This window comes from Ovis canadensis, chromosome 1, assembly GCF_042477335.2.
Source record: "Ovis canadensis isolate MfBH-ARS-UI-01 breed Bighorn chromosome 1, ARS-UI_OviCan_v2, whole genome shotgun sequence".
Classification (NCBI taxonomy): Eukaryota; Metazoa; Chordata; class Mammalia; order Artiodactyla; family Bovidae; genus Ovis; species Ovis canadensis.
This window is the reverse complement of record NC_091245.1, coordinates 152,495,492-152,518,921: the sequence shown is the minus strand read 5'-3', so window position 1 is coordinate 152,518,921 and position 23,430 is coordinate 152,495,492. Positions and strand designations below refer to the sequence as shown.

The window sequence follows — 23,430 nt, the reverse complement described above, 5'->3', positions numbered from 1 at the left end:
GGAACTGTCCTGGACTAGGGATCGAACTCATGTTCCCTGCATGGGCAGGCAGATTCCTATCCTCTATACCACCAGGGAAGTCCGCTCTGTCTTTTTTTCCTAATCATATCAAGTTCCAATTGTTCATTTACCTATTTCTTTGTTGTTGTTGTTGTTGCATGTACGCTTAGTTCCTTGCCAGTTCTAATTTATTATTTTTCTAATGATATATTTTGTTGCTCTTTTTATTTCCTTGGGTCTGTAGTTTCATTATACTTCTCATTCTATCATTCTATCATATTAATATAATCTCTCAGCTTCTATTATGATTGAATTCTTTTTTATTTAAGTTGAAGTACAGTGTGAAATGGGCTTCCCTAGTGGCTCAGTGGTAAAGAATCTGCCTGCAGGAGATGCAGATTCAATCCCTTGGTTGGGAAGATCCCTTGGAGAAGGAAATGGCAACCAACGCCAGTATTCTTGCCTGGGAAATTCCTTGGACAGAGGAGCCTGGCAAGCTACAGTCTATGGGGTCGCAAAAGAGTCAGACGTGACTTAGCAACTAAGCAACAACAGGGTGAAACATTTGTATAAAGATTCTTTTTCTGTTCACCTCAGTTGAGGTGTTCTTCATTGGTTAGCTTCTGACATTTTGCGTATTTCCTTTATACCTCTGTTTGGATTCATGACTGTCGTTCTAGGACTTTTATTGATTACCCCCCAGGGTGTGGCAAAGCACAGGGAAGTTTATGGGCATTGGTCAGTTCATTACACACTTCTGGAACTTCCACTTCTGACAGAGAATACCCACCACATGCTTCACTTCTCTAGTTTTGCCAGTTTTGTTCTACTTTGCTTCTCTCCAGACTTGGGGTAATAAGTGCAAGGGATAATATGTTTTTCGTGTACCAGTCCTAACTGTGGGCTCTGGGGGTCTGGGAGAGGGTCAGGAGCAGCCATGTATTATTCTTGATCCTGCTTGGAAAGGAATCTTTGGTTTCTTCTCATGGCCACTTGATTTCATAGTTTGAGGTGATGAATGTTCTTTCCATGGTTAGTTTCTGTAGGGCAGGACTAGGCAAACTATAACCCATAGGCCGAATTTGGCCCTGCTACCTGTGTTTGTAAATAAAGCGTTATTGGAACACAGCCACACCCATTCATTTACATATTGTCTGTGGCCAATTTCATGCTTCAGAGACACAGTTGAGTGATTGTGACAGAAACCAGATGGCTCGAAAAGCCTAAAATATTTCCTGTCTGCCCTTTAACAGGAAGAGTATACAAGACCTGCTGTAGGGTAATTTTATTTTTCTTGCTGGCTTTTAACTATATTTTCTTTCAGTGTTTTAGAAATTATAGATGTAGGAATGCTCCTTCATTATACTGTCTTGACATAGAAGTTGCTATAATGCTGATTTTAAAATATTCATGGAATAACATAACTATCATGTTTTATACCGTAATGCTTGAAATTACAAAAAGAAAGTTAGTTGGATTAGTTCAGTTTATTTGATATAAGAATGATATCTTACCAGGTAACTTCTAGCAATAAATAAAATTATTCACATCATTCCTCTTTAATGATATCTCCCTCCACCCCAAATGAGAGTAAAACAGATATTTAATAACAGCAGCTTTTCTGTAAGATTATTTGATTTTACAGTTTCCTTTCTTTTGTACTTTTTCAAAGGTATAAGCGGTTTAACCAGACTTTGAGCAGCATTGGAGAGAATGAAGGTGGTATTGATAGGTTTTCCAGAGGCTATGAATCATTTGGCGTCCACAGATGCGCTGATGGTGGTTTATACTGCAAAGAATGGGCCCCAGGAGCTGAAGGAGTTTTTCTTACTGGAGACTTCAGTAAGTATTTTAGAACCATTAAAGTCAGTTGTAGCATTTCATTTATTTACTTAAAACATAGATGTTATATATTTAACTTTTATGAATATTATTGATTACAAATATTCTACTTTTCAGATAGAGCCCGTTGAGTTTCTTGAGTCTTTGCCTTTATGTGCTAAAAGTATTTCTGATTTGATGTGATACATGTATTTTTTAAAACTTTATATTCTATATACCAAGTGCCAGAAATAACAGAGTTTGTGAGAAAAATTATGTTAAGCAGACTACTCCCAATTTATTAAACCTTGTTAGCAAGCTCTGACAAAACCAATACCAGTTTAGGTAAAAGTTTTGGTTTAGGTTTAGTCTCCACTAGCACTTGCTCCTGGTTGTTTGGCATCATAGTTCTTGCATCCTCTAATCTTTTTTTGAGACCTCAGTAAATGTGAACATCTAAATTAGAGGGTTAACTTCTTCATCAGTCAATTTTTTGTTTTTTTTCCCTTTCCTTTCTTTTTTTAAATAACACAATGGGAAATATCTTCTCAGCCTTATTATCTGCACTGTTAATTTCACTAGACAATTAAGGGTAGTAGTTCTACAAGTCAGGCTTCTAGCTTACAGTTTAGTAGAAGCCTTGTAAGTACATAACTAATATACAATCTGCTCAGTTTTATTCTATAAGTATAAATAAATTACTGTAATAGTGACAGGGGAAGAAGCTCAGTTTTGAAACTAGAATAACTGGAAAACTAAGCCTTGGCAAAATGTTCATAATACAAGGAAAGGAAATATCAAATAATAATAATCCTTTAGCACCATAGGATAGTATCATCTTCAAAGTTTGATTTTCCTGGACTCAGAGGTCTGTATGCTGTCCTGTTGTGGAAAGATCAAAACTATAGACAGAAAACTGAATTGTCAGGGTTTGGGGGTTGGAGGTGTGAGTTGACAAGTTGATAAGAAACATAAGGGGACATTTTTTTGGGTAATGGAAACATTTTATGTTGTGATTGTGTTGGTTTCATGATTGTATACGTTTGCCAGAATCTATAGAAGTATGCATTTAAAAGGGTGAGTTTTACTGTGTGCATTACCTTAAGTAACCTGACTTTAAAAAAAATTTTTGTTTTTATTTATATAGTCTAAGGCAGCACTGCCCAATAGAAATATAAGGAGCATCATTTATATAATTTAAAAAATTTCATGGTAATATTAAAAAAATAAAGGGGAAAAACAATGAATTTTAATAATGATAGGTTTTTAAAATTTAACCCCATATATCAAAATATATTTTAACATGTAATCAATATAAAATTTGTTAGTGAGGTATTTTCATTCTTTTGTATTGCTTCTTCTAAATCTGGTGGGTATTTTTCCGTTGGAAATACTTGATCTATATTTAGACTTAATGCAGTTTGCCATTTAAAGTGCATACCCAAACTTTTCCAAATATTGTTAAAAGTTCTAGCAACTCAACTGAGTGGTAGTTTTAAATTTTACGTTTAATAAAGTAATTAAAATTAAATAAAACTTTAAATTTATTTTCTCGGTTATACTAAGTTCATTTTAAGCATTCAGTAGCCACCTTTGTTTAGTGGCTCTATTATTGAAAAGAACAGGTCAAAGGTCAAATATAAGTTATTCTTTGTGTAGTTGCCAAAATGAGATGAGGTCAGCTTCCTGTGTTTCTAGAGAAGTTAGTGAAAACTTTAGGGAGTGTTTTAAGAAAGATCATGTGATCTGCTGATTCAGATTAACATGGCCTGGTGATTATTATGAAATATATTTTGAAGCTATCAGTCTTTTCACTTAAATTGTTAAAATTGTTATAATTTTTTCTTGTATATAAACGTGACTATTTCCCCATCTTCTCTGAGTGACTGCATTGACTGCTAGCTTTTTGTTAATAGATTTGTTTTATATCAACCTCTAATCAAGGTGCTTTGGGGCATTATATTTTATTAGTTTCTTTTTTTACTGCCATTTATTGAGAAGTATTGCTTGAGAGTATTTAAGTTAGATTTTTATGTACATATACCAAAAAAAAAAAGTACTATAAGAATCTCAGTTAAAACTTGGTACTTGCGTTTGGTAACCTCTCTCACATATTTATGATTGAATCCACTAAATAGGTTTTAGAGATATAGAAATATGGGAAACTATATGAAACTATATTTGGTAGCTATAGAGTTGTGCATTGTAAATCCAGTTGAGCCATGTATATGTTTGGAAATTGTGTTTAAAATTTTTAAGGATTAGGATTTAATGCTTAAATATTAAAAGTATAATAATTTATATAGTCTTTTGTAAAGAGAACACTAAAAATTATCTAGTTCCTATTTTAGTGTAGAATAGCTTAACTTTAAAAAATCTAATTTGATTTTTGAAAATTCTACTCTTTGTGAAGATATGTCACGTAATTTAAAATCTCTCCTTATTCTTGAAACAACACTCTGTCAAGTTTTTTCAATCAAGCAGTATTTATTTAGTATCTAAGGGTAGGAAGAATATCAGATTTAATCTGTGGACCTTTATTTTTATCAGAGAGGTAGGAATGTCTAATATAAATGAAACTGTGATAGAAGGTAGGAAGTATGATAGAATATAGTTAACTGTTAAAATAATTAACAAGCGGTATATTGGGAAAATTTAAATGTCTAATATATTTACTTATCTAGACGAAGGTTTTTTTTTTTGGTCATGTGTATGGTCTCAGAAAGTGAAAATGTTAATTGCTCAGTCATGCCCAACTCTTTGGGTTCCCATACAGGGAGGCCTGTCGTGCTGCGTTTCATGGGGTCACAAAGAGTCAGATACGACTGAGCTATGGAACTGAACTGAACTGAACTGAACTGGACTATAACCTCTGTCCATGGAATTCTCTAGGCAAGGATTATGGAGTGGGTATCTCCAGTATCTAGCATCTTCTCCAGGGGACCTTCCTAACCCAGGGATCAAACCAAAGTCTCAGATTCTTTACTGTCTGAGCCACCAGGGAAGGCCCTCAGGATCTTCTTATATTTGGTATCTCTCGACTTTTCTCACTGAAGAGCTTTGGCTTAAAAATAAATAAAAGCAACTTCCAAATTGACAGTAGGGCCAAAATTCTAGATTAATAATGCATTTAAAAATAGTGTGTCTTTGGAAGAGAATGTTACACCTGAGTATAAATTTAATATGACTTTGTATAATACAGAATTTTGATGATACTGACAGTGTAGGTGAAAATATACATTACTGAACTAAACATGTCTTTTTAAAAAACACAATTAAGGAATTCTCTATTTTATTTTTCCCTTATTTACATAAAAATCTATTTTTTCATGTGTCAAAGAGTTGAGTAAGAAGAAAGTTATTTTTCTTTGTTAATGTTTTTCTCAGCATCAAAAATGTGTTTGATTTTATAGTAAGTCTTCCAATGTATAAACGTACTAAACTGAAGTGGAAATACAATTTGTGTTAATTAGCTAAAAAATTACAGTTGATTTTTTAAAATTAGAAAATGCAAATGAAGTTAATTAAAATTATTCTAGGTGCTTTGGTAATGATATTAAAATGTTTTTAAAAGCATTTAACTGTATTCATATAACTTTATATTTATCAGCTAAGTTGAAACAGCAGTAAACAAAAGATTCTATAGAAATAACTTTTAACTGTAACATGATCATTTTTAAGAATTCGTTTCCTTACTTTGTCATCTAATATAACAGTAAGCTTAACTTTTATCTATATACTTAAAATATCACCTAAAAAAACATATTTTTTTTTCAGCAGCAGCAGCAGCAGTGATGTAAAAAGTAACATAATTTTACTTATGTTTTTATCATGAAAGTGTATACATATATAATTTAAAACATTGCTTTTGTACCTACCTCTTCCCTACACTTCCAAAGATAATGTAAAACATATCTTCAAAAAACAATATAAAAACCTCATTTCTGTGAAGGCATACATTAACTGTTACTTATATTCACAGTAATAGGAAAATAGTAAAAGGAAATCTTCTTAAATCAATTTTTGTCTAAATCATTAGCCATCTATTACTGAGAATTTTTCAGAGGAAATGAAAATTAAAGACTGTCTAGACTTTAATTCTGTATTATAAGAAATTATACCAGTAGTCAAAATATGTTAGCATATTGTGATGTCTCTTTCCTCTTCTAATCATTGTAGAAATTGCACTGTCCTTTTCTGTACTCATAGAACTGCTGGTAAATTTATGTTTTTCTAGCATATTTTTTTTGCCAACTGACCTGAAAATATTTTAGGTACAAATGTTTACTGTTGTAAAATATAAATGATCTTTAAGAAAGAATTACCAGGAGTTGGTGTGTAGAGGAAAAAAAAAAAAAGAATGGCATTTTGAGTTTGAACCCAAGTAGAGCTCTCAAAACTTGGCTCTTCATCTGGCTTAGTAGGGATAAAGGCAATGATAGTCCCCTTATTTCTCTAACTGGTTTGCTGTAGATACTAACTAGGTGATTGTAGTAGATACTAACTAGATTGCAAATGTGAAGACATTTTATACATCATTTAGTGCTACAGAAATCTTAACTGAAAAATTACTCTAATTTGCAAAGTTCTTTCTTTTTCTTATGTAAAACGCATTGCAAAAATCAGTTGATATAGTCTCAGTGTTGCCCAAACTGAAGTAGCTCTGGCTTTTGCCATCCACATTTTTAAGACTTGGAAAGCACCTTCACTTTAAATATATTACACATATTTTTCTTCATTTGACAGAAAATGAAACAATCATTTCTTTTCCTTTCAGTCTTTTTTTTTTTTTTCAAACTAGCTTTTTTAAGCAGCTAGCAGCTGCTGCAGCCACCCAGGACAGTGTATATATAATGACATTCATCAAGATTGGAATCTTACCACCCAAAAAGTATCTCTGAGCCAGACAGAAGCTACTTTAATGGCTTGAGATGAGTTTCTGAAACTTTGAATTATCTTTAATAAAGGAAAGATTCATTCTTTAGAAAATTAAATGCGCTTTAAAATATACTTGGGGTTTTAGAACTAAATCATGTTTATTGCAGGTTGCTAAATAATTGAAGAAAACTAGCTGCTTTCCGGTAGCTAGATGATAATAAGCAGAGAGAAAGGCAGTAAACTACATATGTCAATATAAAATAATTGGGTTCCTATTCGCTATAACTGAAAACATTTCATTTAAAATTACTAAGTCTGGGAGCTAGGCACTTTTCAAATAACCTAAATGTCTATCATTGATAGAGTGAAAAAGAAAAGGGAAAGAAAAAAAAAAAACCTGAGTTTTATGCCTAGAGAAAAAAGGAACCACACATATTTTTGCAGAGTGGGAAAGATACTAAAGAAAATTTTTACTTAATTTCTGGGCAAAATTTGTCTACAATTTGATTTCCACTTATACAATTACCAAGAAGTTTATATCATCACAAAAGCATTTATATTTCTTAATTTCACATGCTCTGAAACAGTGCTCCTCAAAGTGTGCTCTGTGGAGCAGTGTGGTTCTGTGTCCTGTAATTGGTTTACAGTAATATATTCTCAGAAATTGGGAGTACACATTTAGAAACCTAATAGCAGTTTGACAGAGGAATTTTATTTCTGTTGAATCTAATAATGATAATACAAATATTGGGGCTTAAAATTTGAAAGTCTTCTTTCAATTTTCTAATAATTCATTTTTAATATTTTATGTATTGGTCTGTAATAGATTGGAAATTTGAACAAGGAAAGGTAACTGGCATATCATCATAGATATTAATAGTTTGAAAATCTTGATCTGAAAAATAGTGATTATTATTATTTTTTTTTTGGTTTAGAAGTCCTTTCTGGTTGGAAGGTAGAGTTCTGATGTTAACCTCCTTTGTATTCTCTTTCTTCAGCTAAATCTGTGGCGATTGTGTTCGCTTTTTCTGTGGTATGGCTTGTTGCAAAAAAAGGCCACAATTGCCTGTAGTAACACAGTCTATTTCTTGCTCATGTTGGCTGCAATTGTCAGCTGTGGCTCTGTCCCAAGTGTCACATTCTTTCCAGCATCCAGGGTGATGGAGCAGCCCCTGTGTGAGATGTGCCAATCAGGTGACAGAGAGAAAGAGCAGTAGAGGGAACCTGTCATGGCTCTAAAAGCTTCAGTTCAAAAGTGGCTAATGTGGTCTCACTTCCATTTCATTAACCAAATAGTTTGGCTAAGCCTTATGTCAATGATCCTGGAAGCAGAATTTGCTTTTATGGAGACTTATAAAAAATAAGGAATAATAACATAAATGACCCCCCTGGCAAAAAACACATTTTCAAAATATAAAGTGTTAATCTGCCGGAGTTTTTGATATCTTAGAGTCTTTCCTGTAAGAGCAGAGGGTGCCAGGTAGGGTAATGCTCCAAAGGAGATTGTTAAGACGTTTTCTTTGAAATGTCTACTGACCTTAGGATTCAGATGGAACTTCAAAGTCTTTTGCAGTATAGACATTTCAACTCCCCATGGGTCCTCTCTGAATGCGTTTTTGTTAGTTGGCTTCCTTCAGTTTGGCTTATTGGAGATGGTGACGTTTCTAGAAGGCTTCTCAGGTGGTACAGTGGTAAAGAATCCGCCTGCCAATGCAGGAGACAAAAGAGATGTGAGTTCAAGCCCTAGGTCTGGAAGATCCCCTGAAGAAGGAAATGGCAACCCACTCCAGTGGTCTTGCCTGGAAAATTCCATGGACAGAGGAGCCTGGTGGGCTACAGTCCGCAGGGTTGCAAAGAGTTGGACACGACAGAATGACTGAGCACTCACACAACACGTTTCTAGAAAGTGAATTTCCAGGGTAGTCTGGGGAACTCTGATACTGTTTATTTTGGTGATTGAGTGGCAAGTTACAAAGTAGAGGTAGAAGGCTTTAGGACTGTTAACTAAACCAGCACCAATGCTGAAAAATAAACTCTTTGATGTATGTGAACTTAAAATAACTAATTAGCTAATAGGCATTTTTGTAGCAAGTTGTCAGAATGTTCTCTAGCTCGCTAGTCTGATGTTGAGTCTCCCATCGCTTTTATCTGTGTTCACTGATGAATTGTACATTTTCAGTGGAATAGATGTACAGTGGAGATTTACTTAATTGTTATCTACTTTTTAGAATTTATTTCTGCTTGACACGCTCACTGCAAGTGATACTGCCTGTTTCCCATAGGATGCTGAGCGTGCATGGGGAGTGGACTCTGGATCTACTTCATGTGTGTACTTCTGCTGTTGCCAGTTGCTTTGTGTGCTTATAATGAGCCAGTTTCCCATCTGCCTCAAATCCTGTGAATGTCTATTCTTTTCATTAGAATTCTGTAATGTAATGTTATGTAAAGCGATGAACTGTGAGTGTGACAGTGAAGAAAATTATCAAGTACTGGGAAAAATCTCAGTAAGGACAAGTTAGAAAGTTACTGTGAATTAAGCATGCACAGTGAATTGCAAAAAAATGATATAAATCTGATGATTTCATATGCCAATTATATTGCATGCACCTTGTAGCTTTCATTCTATTTTAATCCAAAGGAAATAAAAAATTATAAGTATTGCATTGTAAGTATAGTTTCATATGATACAGAATCCTAATCAAAGGACCTAAACTTAAAGAAATAGCTGTAATTTATATCAGAAGGGGAGTGAATATTTATATTTGTCTTTTAAACTAAATCATTTTAATATGTATGATTTTTGCTATGTATGTGTAATTTTTTACAGTGTATATAATCATTCTCTGATTTAACCAATATTTTCAATATATGAGCCAACTTCTAGCCCTGGTTGTTGTGCAGGATTAAAGAGCTTTGTGATAATGCCTAATGGGATTATTTTTAAAGGGAAGCATCTTTACTTTCTGGAATATTGGTGGATGCTATTAATGCTAGAAGGTAGATTTTGAACTGTGTGACATAAATAATAATTTTCTAGCCTCATATTGCTTTTTTGTAACTATCCTGTTAAAAATATATGCTGCTTGGATAATACAGTACCTTTTGTTAGGTTTCAATTTTGGTTTTTCACTAATTCTTAATGTCTATAAAATTATTCTGTTTATGGTTATTCTTCAGCACTTGTCTTTTGACATTTTCATAATTTTGTCCATTAAAGTGACTTTATTAAGCTCACCATTTACTTATACAAAGAAGGAACATTATTCATATTATTCTCTTATCAAGTTAGAGGTTTTCTTAGAGAAGTTCTGTTTTAAAATAGTTACATCTAGCCCCAAGTGTGAATGATTATAACATATCTCAACATTCTCTGTATCTTGATCACACCTAAACTATTCATTTTAAGTTCAAATTGTATTACACTAAGAAGCAGCTGTCACTTAAGATAGACGTTTAAAGCAACTGCAATCTAATTTGTTGTGATTTTCTTTCTTCTGCCACAGATAACACAACTGAATATCATTTTGTATTGTAGGGGAGTTAATGGAAATGTAGTAAGTCTGTAAAAGGTTTACAGCACTGTTTGTTTTGCTTATCCAGACAGTGGTCCCAAGCAGGTCTGCTGGAATTCACTGATTAGCCTTGAGGCTTTGTCCATGTTATTGCCAGACTTGGAAATCTGTAGCTCTCTCCTCACATCCTTTCCCTCATTCCCTCAGACTGGGTTGTACTCTTTACATTGTCAATCCCTGTCATTGTGTTATTAAAAAAAAATTGGAAGGATTTTTTAAGCTTGAATAGAGATTGAAAAAAAGAAAGGGAATTTCTGCTTCTTTGTAGCTGTGCAATTCCTCATGTGAAACTGTGGAAGTATTCATTTTAATTTTGACTGTCAGAGACCCACCTCTTATGATGGGTTCCTGAAAAAATGACTTAGCTGTCTTAGTTTTGCTTCTAAATCAGTAGCAGAAGGACCTCAAATGTATTATTTAGAGATTAGGAACCTGAAAATCATAGCGCATTTTCTCAGCAAGTATCAGTGACCTTCAGTAGTGATACTGTGGTGCCGAGCCACTGCCGAGCAACCATGGAGACTAATGACTTTTGACCTAAATCTTGAAGGCTTATTATTATACTCTCACTTCTTAGTTACTTGTTTTCTTTCTTATTTTAACATTTTAAAAGTTGAGATCCAATTCACATAACATTTACCATTTCAAATTGTACACTTCAAATTGTAGTTTTTAGTATCGTCAAATCACTATGTTGTGTAACCACTGCTGCTAATTTCAGAACATTTCCATCACTCCCAACAGAAACCTCATAGATATTAGCATTTAGTCCCAGTTCTTCTTTTCCTCTGTTTTTGGTAACCACCAATCAACAAAGGTCGGTCTAGTCAAGGCTATGGTTTTTCCAGTGGTCATGTATGGATGTGAGAGTTGGACTGTGAAGAAAGCTGAGCGCCAAAGAATTGATGCTTTTGGACTGTGGTGCTGGAGAAGACTCTTGAGAGTCCCTTGGACTGGAAGGAGATCCAACCAGTCCATTCTAAAGGAGATCAGCCCTGGGATTTCTTTGGAAGGAATGATGCTAAAGCTGAAACTCCAATACTTTGGCCACCTCATGCGAAGAATTGACTCACTGGAAAGGACTCTGATGCTGGGAGGGATTGGGGGCAGGAGGAGAAGGGGGCGACAGAGGATGAGATGGCTGGATGGCATCACTGACTCGATGAATGTGAGTTTGAGTGAACTCTGGGAGTTGGTGATGGACAGGGAGGCCTGGTGTGCTGTAATTCATGGGGTCACAAAGAGTCGGACACGACTGAGCGACTGAACTGAACTGAATCTATTTTTCCTAAATCTATGGATTTGCCTCTTCTGGGCATTTCATTATAAATGGAATCATACAGCATGGTGCCTTGTGTTTCTGGCTTCTTTCACTTTTTATTACACTGTTTCCAAGGATCATTCATTTTGTAGTATGTAGCAGTCAGTTCTTCATTCCATTTTATGGCTGGATAATATTCTCCGTGTAAATATACCACATCTTGTTTATCCATTCCTGAGCAGATGGACATTTGGGTTGTTTCTACTTTTTAACTGTAGTGAATAAAAGCTATTATTGTGAATAACACTTTTATGAACATTTGCGCATGTGTGTGCTAAGTTGCTTCAGTCTTGTCTGACTCATCGCACCCCTATGGACCATAGCCCACAAGGCTCCTCTGTCCATGGGATTCTCCAGGCAAGAATACTGGAGTGGATTGCTACCAAGGCTTGAACCTACCCAAGGCTTGAACCTATGTCTCTTGCAGCTTTTGCATTGTAGGCGATTCTTTACCACTGAGCCATTTATGTACAGGTTTTTATGTGCTTTCAGTGATCTGGGTTGCCTTGGTAAGCCAATATTCTTACTAGTTCAGCTATTTGGCTGCACTAGTCATTTGTTTGCCCTAAGATCCTTGCACCTGCCCTTTTCTGCTCTGCATCATATTTCCCCAATTCCCATGAACTCTGCTTCTATTGAGTTGGTTTAGTTGGAGGCGAAACATGATGGCAGGTTGAGGGAGAAGCCAGGGAACGTCCCCTTCTTCCCTCACACACTCTCTGTCTAAAGTGTGGCTGACCTTATCTCTTTGGTCAGCTGTGTTTTTGTTCTTGTTGCTTATCTTTCAATGAGCTCAGTTCATGCTGGGAAAGCTTGCCCTGTTTCCAGCTTCTGCTAGATGGCCCTGGCTTCTGGATTCCAGTAAATTCTTCCTCTTCCTTAGGGAAATTACCAGATTCCTATTATTGGTAATCCCTGGGTTACATAATTGTCCTCCACTTGAATTCTTTTTTCATTATGACCTATGTAACCATAGGTTATAGGAGAAAAGAAAAGATATGAGCATCTGAATGCAGAGTTCCAAAGAACAGCAAGGAGATATAAGAAAGTTTTCCTCAGTGATCAGTGCAAGGAAATAGAGGAAAACAACAGAATGGGAAAGACTAGAGGTTTTTTCAAGAAAATTAGAGATATCAAGGGAAAATTTCGTACAAAATTGGGCACAATAAAGTAAAGAAATGGTATGGACCTAACAGAAGCAGAAGATATTAAGAAAAGGTGGCAAGAATACACAGAAGAACTACACGAAAAAGATCTTCATGACCCAGATAACCATGATGCTGTGATCACTCACCTAGAGCCAGACTGGAATGTGAAGTCAAGTGGGCCTTAGGAAGCATCACTACGAACAAAGCTAGTGGAGGTGATAGAATTCCAGTTGAGCTATTTCAAATCCTGAGAGATGATGCTGTGAAAGTGCTGCACTCAATATGCCAGCAAATTTGGAAAACTCAGCAGTAGCCACAGGACTGCAAAAGGTCAGTTTTCATTCCAGTCACAAAGAAAAGCAATGCCAAAGAATGCTCAAACTACCACACAATTGCACTCATCTCACACGCTAGCAAAGTAATGCTCAAAATTCTCCAAGCCAGACTTTAACAGTATGTGAACTGTGAACTTCCATATGTTCAAGCTGGTTTTAGAAAAGGCAGAGGAACCAGAGATCAAATTGCCAACATCCGTTGGATCACTGAAAAAGCAGGAGAGTTTCAGAAAAACATCTACTTCTGCTTTATTGGCTATGCCAAAGCCTTTGACTATGTGGATCACAACAAACTGGAAAATTCTGAAAGAGATGGGAATACCAGAATACCTGACCTGCCTCCTGAGAAATCTGTATGCAGGTCAAGAAGCAACACTTAGAATTGGACATGGATCAACAGACTGGTTCCAAATATGGAAAGGAGTACGTCAAGGCTGTATATAGTCACCCTGCTTATTTAACTTATATGCAGAGTATATCATGAGAAATGCCAGGCTGAGTGAAGCAAAAGCTGGAGTCAAGATTTCCGGGAGAAATATCAATAACCTCAGATATACAGATGCTGCTGCTGGTGGTAAGTCGCTTCAGTCATGTCCAATTCTGTGCAACCCCATAGACGGCAGCCCACCATGCTTCCCCGTCCCTGGAATTCTCCAGGCAAGAATACTGGAGTGGGTTGCCATTTCCTTCTCCAATGCATGAAAGTGAAAAATGAAAGTGAAGGTGCTCAGTCGTGTCACTATGATACCACCTTTATGGCAGAAAGTGAAGAGAACTGAAGAGCCTCTTGATGAAAGTGAAAGAGGAGAGTGAAAAAGTTGGCTTAAAGCTCAACATTCAGAAAACTAAGGTCATGGCATCTGGTCCCATCACTTCATGGCAAATAGATGGGAAAACAGTGACAGACTTTATTTATTTATTTTTTGCTCCAAAATCACTGCAGATGGTGATTGCAGCCAGAAAATTAAAAGATGCATACTCGTTGGAAGAAATGTTATGACCAACCTGGACAGCTTATTAAAAAGGAGAGCCATTACTTTGCCAACAAAGGTCCATCTAGTCAAAGATAGCTTTTTTTTTTTTTTTTAGGTTTTTCCAGTAGTCATATATGAATGTGAGAGCTGGACTATAAAGAAAGCTGAGCGCTGCAGAATTGATGCTCTTGAACTATCCTGTTGGAGAAGACTCTTGAGAGTCCCTTGGACAGCAAGGAGATCCAACCAGTCCATCCTAAAGGAAATCAATCATGAATATTCTTTGGAAGGAGTAATGTTGAAGCTGAAACTCCAATACTTTGGCCACCTGATGTGAAGAACTGACTCAGCTGAAAATACCCTGATGCTGGGAAAGATTGAAGGTGGGAGGAGAACTGGATGACAGAGGATGAGATGGTTGGATGGCATTACAGACTCAGTGGACCTTATTTTGAGTTTGTGATGGACAGGGAGTCCTGGCGTGCTGTAGTCCATAGGGTTGCAGAGTCAGACACGACTGAGTGACTGAATGGAACTGAACTCAACTATGTAACCAATTCCCTGTACTAAGTCCCTCTTCTTGAAATAAGGATTGTGATTTCCATTCTGGGTCCCCATCACTGAAATAGTATTTCCCTTCTGTTAGGCCTACTGAGTTATGCAAGTCAACAAAATACCCTTCACACTGTGATTTAGATATTCTAAAGCATCACTGTAAGGGTTTAGCTCAGTGCCCCTGCATCTGTTAAAGTACTTTGAGTAATTTTTTTTGGAGGTAGTTTTAACTACTTTGTGAATTTTTGTGGCTTTTTATGATACAGAAGTATGTAGTATAAAATTTAAATTGCTCAGAATTCTCAAAAACTCAGCAATGAGAGATATTGTTATATTCTTGATCTTCATTGTAACAAATTGGTTATGTTTTAATTTAAACAGCCTTTTTGATGTTCCCTCTGTTGAAGAACAGTTCCTTCTTCATCGTGATATTTTCCCCTCCAGTGTGTGGTACATGTGTCACTTAAAGTCGAGTAGTTTGCAGGGGGTGTTTTTAAAATAAAATTTCAGGGTGAATAACACTCCTTGTGAATGAGTTTCTTGGGGTAGAGTTTAATGTGCATGATGTATCACTATCACTTCTATTTCACTTTCACACTATCACTTCTCTATTTTGAGGACTTTTATCATTTATAAGCTAGTGGTTGCTGTAGTATCACTTATCCTTCCATTTCAGCTTTCCCGCTCTTTCTTGTTGGGGGTTAGTCACAACCATACTGTCTTTTCTTTGCCTGTAGTAGGTACGGTACACCCAAAGCAGCAACCCCATTTTTTGAAGAGACTCTTTTGAAAGGAAAGAAGAACACATTCTTCCTGGAAAGAGTCAGGCAGGCTCATCAGTTACAGGGGAGGGTAGAGAACAATGAAATAATTATTTCAGATTTATTGGGTGAAGGAAATTTGATTCCTACTCCCTGTCCACTTTCTCAGTCAGATGTCTAGACAGATATTTTCAGATATTTAGGAATGCAGGAGCATGGTAATGCATTCTTTTTGAATGCATCCAAAGCATTCTTCCTAAGGAGGTCATGTACAGATGCCAGCCAAGTAAGAGGAATACGTGGCATGCCAATCAGTTGCTCAATCTCAGGAGAGAGTAAAGTGGAAAAAGTAAAGAACAAAATGTGGAACAGCCATAGAGAGCAACTAAGAAGAGAGTGGAAAGAGAAGTCCCATGAAGAAATTTCCTGGGAGGAGTTTTCTGGAAGGAAAATGGCAAAATGGGACCTTAGAAGAGGTTTGGACATGAATAAAGGTTTTCTGCAGAAGAAAAAAGTAAGGCTCAATTTACACATGATACTGGAAAGCGTTTCCTTTAGGTGGCTGGTAAAGACTGTTTATGCCCTACCCCCACCTACAGTGGATATGTTGAAGTGCTACCCACCCCTCCACCCCATGTGATGGTATTTAGAGCTGAAGTCTTCAGAAAGTAATTAGGCTTAGAAGAGGTCATGAAAACCCTGTGATGGGATTAATATCCTTAAAAAAGAGAAAGAGAGATCATGCTATCACATGAGGATACAGTGACAGTCTGCAAGCCAAGAAGAGGGTCCTCACCAGGAATCAGATCTTCTAGGACCTTGATCCCGGACTTCCAAGCCTCCAAAACTGTGAGAAATAGATGTCTGTTGTTTAAACCACCCAGTTGGTGATATTTTGTTATGGCAGCCTGGATGGACATAATGGTCCAGGGTCATGTCATTGAACTGTGAACGGTCCTAGTTTTCTAGTTGACTCTGCAATGAACAACATTTACTATGGTGTAAGAACTGTTCATTAGTTTTTAACTTTTTAAATTAACCTGTAGAAGCATCACTAAATACTTGGTGCTTACAATGTTTTTGTAAAAATAATAATGACAATTTTGGAAGATTTTCTGAAAAGACTATTCTTATTTGAGTAACTATTTAAAAAAATTGGTCATTTAAGTGAATTATATCTTTATAGTGATAATTGTTTATGATATACTTGCCAATTGATGAAACAGGCCAGGCTGATGTATTGCTTTATGGATGAAAATGTTCATCCCCTTAAGTGGAAAGTAAGTGAGAAGAGAGCTCCATCAGGACTGAAGGTGAATGAACCATGTGCAGATTGACAATTCTGGGTACTGTATAGGAATTTGTTTGTTTGCTTGTTTGCTTTTAACCCCAGCAGTTCTAACTTGCTTTCTTTATTTTTACTGTCAGTTGATTGCTCAGTGTGCCTAGCTCCAGTTGATATGAGTGTCATCATTAGGCGGTAGTGATTTGCAGACGTGCTTCTGTTGAAGAGTTTTTCTTGAGAGTTACGAGACTTTTACCTTTGTATTAGTCAGGGAGCAACAGGAAACAGATACACACTCAGGGGTCTCACTGAAGATGGTTTTATGAAGGCCTCTTTAGAGAAGGCTGATGAGAATTAAGGGAACAATCAGGATTAGAAGCTCTTGCTTCTACCTTTGTGTGTAGGTATGGGAGAGGAGGGGATGGTTGCTGTAGCATAGGCAGAGCTGAAGCTTTCAAAGAGTTGCCCAGGTTTAGATTCTGTGGCTAGAAAAAGGCAGGGATGGGCATGGGTGCTAAATATCTCATGATTTCTCTTATACCAGCATCTGCCGTTGGCCAGTACCAGCCTAAAGCTGAAGGGCGGGGGAGTCCTGGGATTGCTGTTTACTGAAGTCAACCTCCAGGGTCTCAAAGAGCAGGTCTGAGAAACTCCGAAGGATTTTAAGGTGGAACTAGCAGAGAAACGAGGAATAACCAGAACAGCTATCAGGTTTCTCTTCATGTGATTTAGAGGTACCCAAATCACTAGAGGCATTTTTTTTTTCCACTCTCTTCTCTTCTGAGTGATGCCAAACTTCCTTAAATTGCACATCAGTGTATTATATACATTTTTATTCAAAGAAGAAAACATTTTTGGCACAGTGTTTCTTCTTTCCTTGCTCCCTCCCCTTCATTTTTCCTTCCCTCCCTCCTTCCCTCTTTATTTTCTCCCTCCAGTCCTTTTCCTTGGATATATTTTTGATCATATTAATTGTGAACAAGGCTAGTACCTAATATTAAGAAGTGGAAGAGTTTCAGATTTACAGAGGGTCTGAGTTTTTAGGGAAAAGAAGATGGAATTTTATTTAAAGCAAGAAATTAACTTTGTTGCAATTTATCAGAGGTTGCTGAAATATCATAAAACAATATGTGTGACTACCAATATGTCTAAACTCTAGTAAAGGTTTTTCTTTTATTCCCCCCTGAGTAATAGAATATAGTCTTAAAGTAAGGTGTTTACTCTGTTAAAGCTGTAATATTTCCCAAATAATGTACAAATTCACTAAATATACTGTTGTGCATCGGCATATGGTGATTTTTTTAGAAAGTAGGTTCGCTTCCAAAATCTGTTAGAGGCCTTGATGTTGGCAGAGCACGTGAAAATCTGCAGTTTGAATTCAAGAACTTCTCTTTGAGCCCTCCTGCTTCCCTTCTCTTTCAACCCTCCAGCTTAGGTAGCAGTATTTATTGAACACTTTCTATGTGCCAGACACTGTGTTAAGTCACGGAAATTTAGATAAAGAAGGGTAGTAATTCTCATCTAGCAAGGGAAATGGATGGTCTTCTCTTAACTGACTGTGATTGCCTAAGCTCATGTAGTAATTAAACTGTGGATCTGATGTTCTTCTAAGTGTTGTGGCCATTCCTGTATGCTTTTTTAGGTAGAAAATAAAGATGTATTTATAAAATATAAAGATATTTTACAAAATAAAAGAATTATATAGGGATATTTTCTTAAATACTATCTAAAGTTAAAAAAACTCTTAGAATATAATTTAGTGATAATTATAAACAATATACTCTTTCACAGTACTTTTTTGAAAAGTATTTTCTGATTGCTTATTTGGTGACATTTTGTGGTTTATTTTTAAACCAAAAAGTGTCCAAATGAAACTTCTGAGGTATATTTATAGAGAATCTGTAATTGATTTAAATGATACATGAGGGCTTTTTTGTCAAACTGAACTGAGCTAGGAAAAAAATCCCTTAGAATAGCTGTATTTAGATTTTAATGAAACTAGGCAGAAAGGAGACTAAAGTGAATTTCCTTTTTAGTCTTTTAAATGAAAAAGTGCATCATTTGTCCTATATATCTTATTCATCATCAGTCATAGCAAAGCATTCATTCCCATGAGAGAGATAATGGATTCAGAGAGCTGAGAGGAATGGAAGATTGTCATTCAATGCAGATGAGTTTTAGTAATATTCTTATCATGAGAAATTGGGTTGCAGAACCTTAAGATTTAGAATTAAGTTGCCATAGATATATTTAATTAAAAGTAGATTGCTTTAACCTTTCTTTAAGTTAGAAATAGGTTTAAAATCTTAAATTTATAGTTAGTTTGTATTTAACTTGTATTCAAGGCTTGCCTTTAATAGGGATTCTTTATAAAGTTTAACCCCCAAAAAGTACATTTTAATTGAACTATTACAGTGAACATATAAAGAAAGTTTCTGAAAGAATTCAATAACTTGGTATATTGGATCTGAGTATGGTTTACTTTTCTCCCAATGGAAAAAGTAACCAAACTATCAAACCAAACTAAAATCTGAGAACAAAAGTAGGTTCTGCCTTCTGAACTTTTCTAACATCTCGTTACAGAGCTTCTCAATCCTTATAAATTGTGTTTCCTAGTGTCTCAGTATCATCATGTAGTAGGTTGTTATCTCATTTATTCCGTATAATTCTGTCTGATGGGCAGTACTTTTCTAGAAGTTAAGCATATGAAGAATGAAGTTGTCAAAGTAGAAAAGCAAGCATAAATTAAAAGAAAAAAAATAGTACATGTGTTAGCTAGATTTGCAAACTCTACTGCAAAATTGGTTTGAGGTTAAACAGAGATAACTGCATTTTCTAGTTTTAAGACATCAGGATCCCCTGTTCCAGGCAAATGCTGAGGTTTGGGCTGTGTTTTGGGCTATGAGTTTCCTGCTTGAGAAAACCCAGATGAGTAGAGCCCAGGGACAGAGTTGATACCAGTTGCTGCAGCTCTCTTCTGTCATCAGCCTGTGTCTCCTGTCAATCATGCAACATAGCTGATCCTTTTTCTCTAAGGTTTACTAAGTCAGAAGAGGCGTTTTATCTCCTACTGGTTTACTTTTTCCTAAGAGCTACTCATTGAGTGGTAATATAACCTTAAGTACTTTATAGCTTTATCTCTCTTGGCAATTATGACTTTTCTTATTTTAATGGCTAGGTCATGCTAACTAGCAAAAAAGTATCTCAGAAAAGTATCTCAGATTAATTGTTCATGTTAAAATCAAAGTAAAGGTAAATTTATTCACTACAACTTTCATTTCCTTTTTAAAGGAAAGCTTGCTGTAGAAAATGGTCCCTATTTGTTCTTTTTTTTTTCCTTCTCTCCACAGGGTGAGGTAATCACAAACTAAAATCTCCTATAAATATACCATCATTACCCAGAAGGTAATTACACTTGTAGAAGTGTTAATCTTTTCTCAGTGAAGATCAAGATTCATTCACTCTCAGAGGCTTGTTGAAAAACACATGGTCATGTTAGGCATACAGAGAATAAGGTCCATTGTTACAAACAAATGGGTTATCCTCATTTATACCTGCACTAGGGCTCTAGTGCCTCTAGTTGCCCTAGTGGCTCAGTTGGGAAAGAATCTGCCTGCAGTGCAGGAGGCTGGTTTCCATCCCTGGGTCAGGAAGATCCTCTGGAGAAGGAAATGGCAACCCACTCCAGTACTCTTTCCTGGAGAAGTCCATGGACAGAGGAGCCAGGCAGGCTGTAGTTCATGGGATTGCCGGGAGTCGGACTTGACTGTGAGACTTTCACTTTCACTTTTTCAGACTTTGTATTGGTTTATGCCTTCAATATCAGCCATATAGGGAGAGCCTGCTATGTACAGTGCCATAAAGCAAGTAAGTGCAGATGAAATTGTGTAAAAATGATAGCTCTTAGTATGGTGCCTGGCATCTAGTATATTTATAATAAATATTTCTTCACTAACTCATTTTTAGCTTTTGTCCAGCATTTTTAACTTCAATAGAAAATATGAACTTTTGTTTTCTAATTTGTCAAAACGTATCTTTGCTGGATTATATTTTGAAGGTGTGGACTCTCTTGCTAGGCTCACTGGTGGTGATATTGTTCCAGAATGAAAGCGTGGCAAGTTTTTTTTTGGAATAAGTAGATTGTACTTAAGAAAGCCTACTCTTAAGTTTCTCTAGATAAAATATTCCTTTGTATGGAATTTGGATTCATTTCTTCACCAAATGACTCAGTATTTTGTTTACAAAGTCACTGGAACAATATTGGTAGAGGGTTAAAGATAAAACTATTGAAAATCCCACATTTCAGGGGGTGAGAGATGAGAAAGAAGAGGTGGTGAAGGCATGAAAGAGAAATAGCATTAGAAAAATGGGTTTTACTGGTTTTCAGTCACTAAGTCATTTGTGACTCTTTGCGACCCCATGGACTGCCTCATGCCAGACTTCCCTGTCCTTCACTCTCTCCTGGAGTTTGCTTAAACTCATGTTCATTGAGTCAGTGATGCCATCCAACAATCTCATCCTCTGTTGCCCCTTTTTCCTCTTGTCCTCCATCTTTCCCAGCATCAGGGTCTTTTCCAATGAATTGGCTTTTCCCATCAGGTGACCAAAGTATTGGAGCTTCAACATCAGTCCTTCCAATGAATAATCAGGGTTGATTTCCTTTAGGATTGACTGGTTTGATCTCCTTGCAGTTGAAAGGACTCTCAAGAGTCTTTTTTAGCACCGCTATTTGAAGGCATCAATTCTTCAGTGCTCAGCCCTCTTTATGGTTTGCCTCTCACATCTGTACCTGACTATTGGAAAAACTATAGCTTTGACTATCCAGATCCTTGTCAGAAAAGTGATTTTCTCTGTTTTTTAATATTTTGTCTAGGTTTGTCATAGCTTTCATTTCAAGGACCAAGCATCTTTTAATTTCATGGCTGCAGTCAGTACAGTGATTTTGGATCCCACAAAATAAAATCTATCACTGCTTCTACTTTTTCCCCATCTATTTGCCATGAAGTGATGGGACTGGATGCTGTGATCTTCATTTTTTGAATGTTGAGCTTTAAGTCAGCTTTTTCCCTCTCCTCTTTCACCCTCATCAAGAGGCTCTTTAGTTCCTCTTCACTTTCTGCCATTAGAGCGATGTCATCTGCACATCAGAGGTTGTTAATATTTCTCCTGGCAATCGTGATTCCATCTTGAGCTTCATCCAGCCTGGCATTTTGCATGATGTACTCTGCATGTAAGTTGAATAATGAGGGTGACAATATATAGCCTTGATGTACTCCTTTCCTGATTTTGGAAAAGTGTCCTAGAAGGGAGGATTCCAAGGAAGAAATTGACATCTACAGTATTATATCTCTCTAATATCTACAGTATTATATCTCTCTAGTATTTACAGTATCATATCTCTCTAATATCTACAGTATTATATCTATAATATCTACAGTATTATATCTATAATATCTAAAATGTGATGAACAATTGACTATGCAATGTGTTTGAAAGAGACTATTTCAGTAAGTCTTCCCAGTAGCTTGATGAGATGGATTCTATTACTATCCTCATTTCCAGATGAGCAAATTGAGACTTAGACTGGGGAACTCACACTTGGTAACCTGTACCAGAAATGTGATTGCATTCAAGGCATTCTGTCCTCTGTCCTCTAAGTGCTGAGCTGGAGGAAGGTCGAGACCGTGAGCTCTAAGGAAAGTGAATTCCATCTGTAGATTCTCTTTGCAGTGCTAGAAAATGACCCTTAACAGAGAGTTGTTTCTATATTTTATAGATATGGAAATTGAAATTCAAGAAGTTATTTAACCTGCCAAAAGTCACATATCTAGTAAATGGGAATTGAAAGTTTTAGCTACAAGTATACATGCACATATTTATTCTATTACTGATCTGCTTACCAGTAGCATCCCAATTTCATACCCTTAAATTACATGCAACTGCCATGATATACATCTGAAGTCAGTTTATGTCTCTAGAAGGTGATTTATATTTTTGAGATGATTTTGTATGTAAACTGTAAGGCCTCAGTGTTGACTGTGTGTATGTAACATTATATATGTACATATATACACATATGTGTGTGAGTGATATAATAGATGTATAAGTAATAAAATGGTGTTCATTCTTTACCTTTGAGTCATGAGACAGGAAAATTAGAAGTGGCTCACCTTGAAAGAGAAGTCATATCTATAATCTATTGAGATAGATATTGAAGGAAAACCAGACTTTTTGAGTGTGATCAGTTGAGTTATTTTAGTGGGACTTAATCATGCTTACAAACAATGAATGTCTAGTATAGGAAAAGAAAGACAAAGAAAATCGTAGATATTTTAACCTCTTTTTGAAAATAAGGTCATCATTTAAAAATGTGACTCCTGATTATGCTACTCTTAAGAGATATTCATTCTGTTATGATAAGTAATGGTAACAAAGATTATGAATAATTAGCAAATGGTTACATACTTTATGATGAACCATAGCATGATTGTAGTTTAAAAATGTATATTACATCTAACTATAAAATTATGAGTAATTCTGGTAGCTGTTTGTTTAATGCACACTATTGATTTTGTGCTGTGCGTTTGATCCAGTACGAAAGCTGGAGGTATATCTTACCTTATTACTTTTTGGTTTCTATTTCTGTGTTAAATTTATTGTCGTATTTGATTGATAGTGCTTCATCTGAGATCTAGTTCATGCGTTTCTCTGGGAACCTTAATAAGAGGAATTTAGAGAGAAAGTATGCACCGAAGGGATGTCGCTGTGACCTTGATTGGT

At 36.0% G+C, this 23,430-nt stretch overlaps 1 protein-coding gene across 4 annotated transcripts in view; it reads left to right on the top strand.

Moving 5' to 3' along the window:
- The window catches only part of GBE1 (1,4-alpha-glucan branching enzyme 1), a 307,746-nt gene that overhangs the window by 69,225 nt on the left and 215,091 nt on the right, over positions 1 to 23,430 (top strand). For all 4 annotated transcript variants that reach the window (XR_011254718.1, XR_011254725.1, XR_011254726.1 and 1 more), the window contains exon 2: positions 1,673 to 1,842. Coding sequence is in view for 1 of the 4 variants with exons in the window: in XM_069578687.1 (XP_069434788.1) it covers positions 1,673 to 1,842 (170 nt within the window). In the remaining 3 variants the exon portion in view is untranslated. The remainder of the gene's footprint in view (positions 1 to 1,672; positions 1,843 to 23,430) is intronic.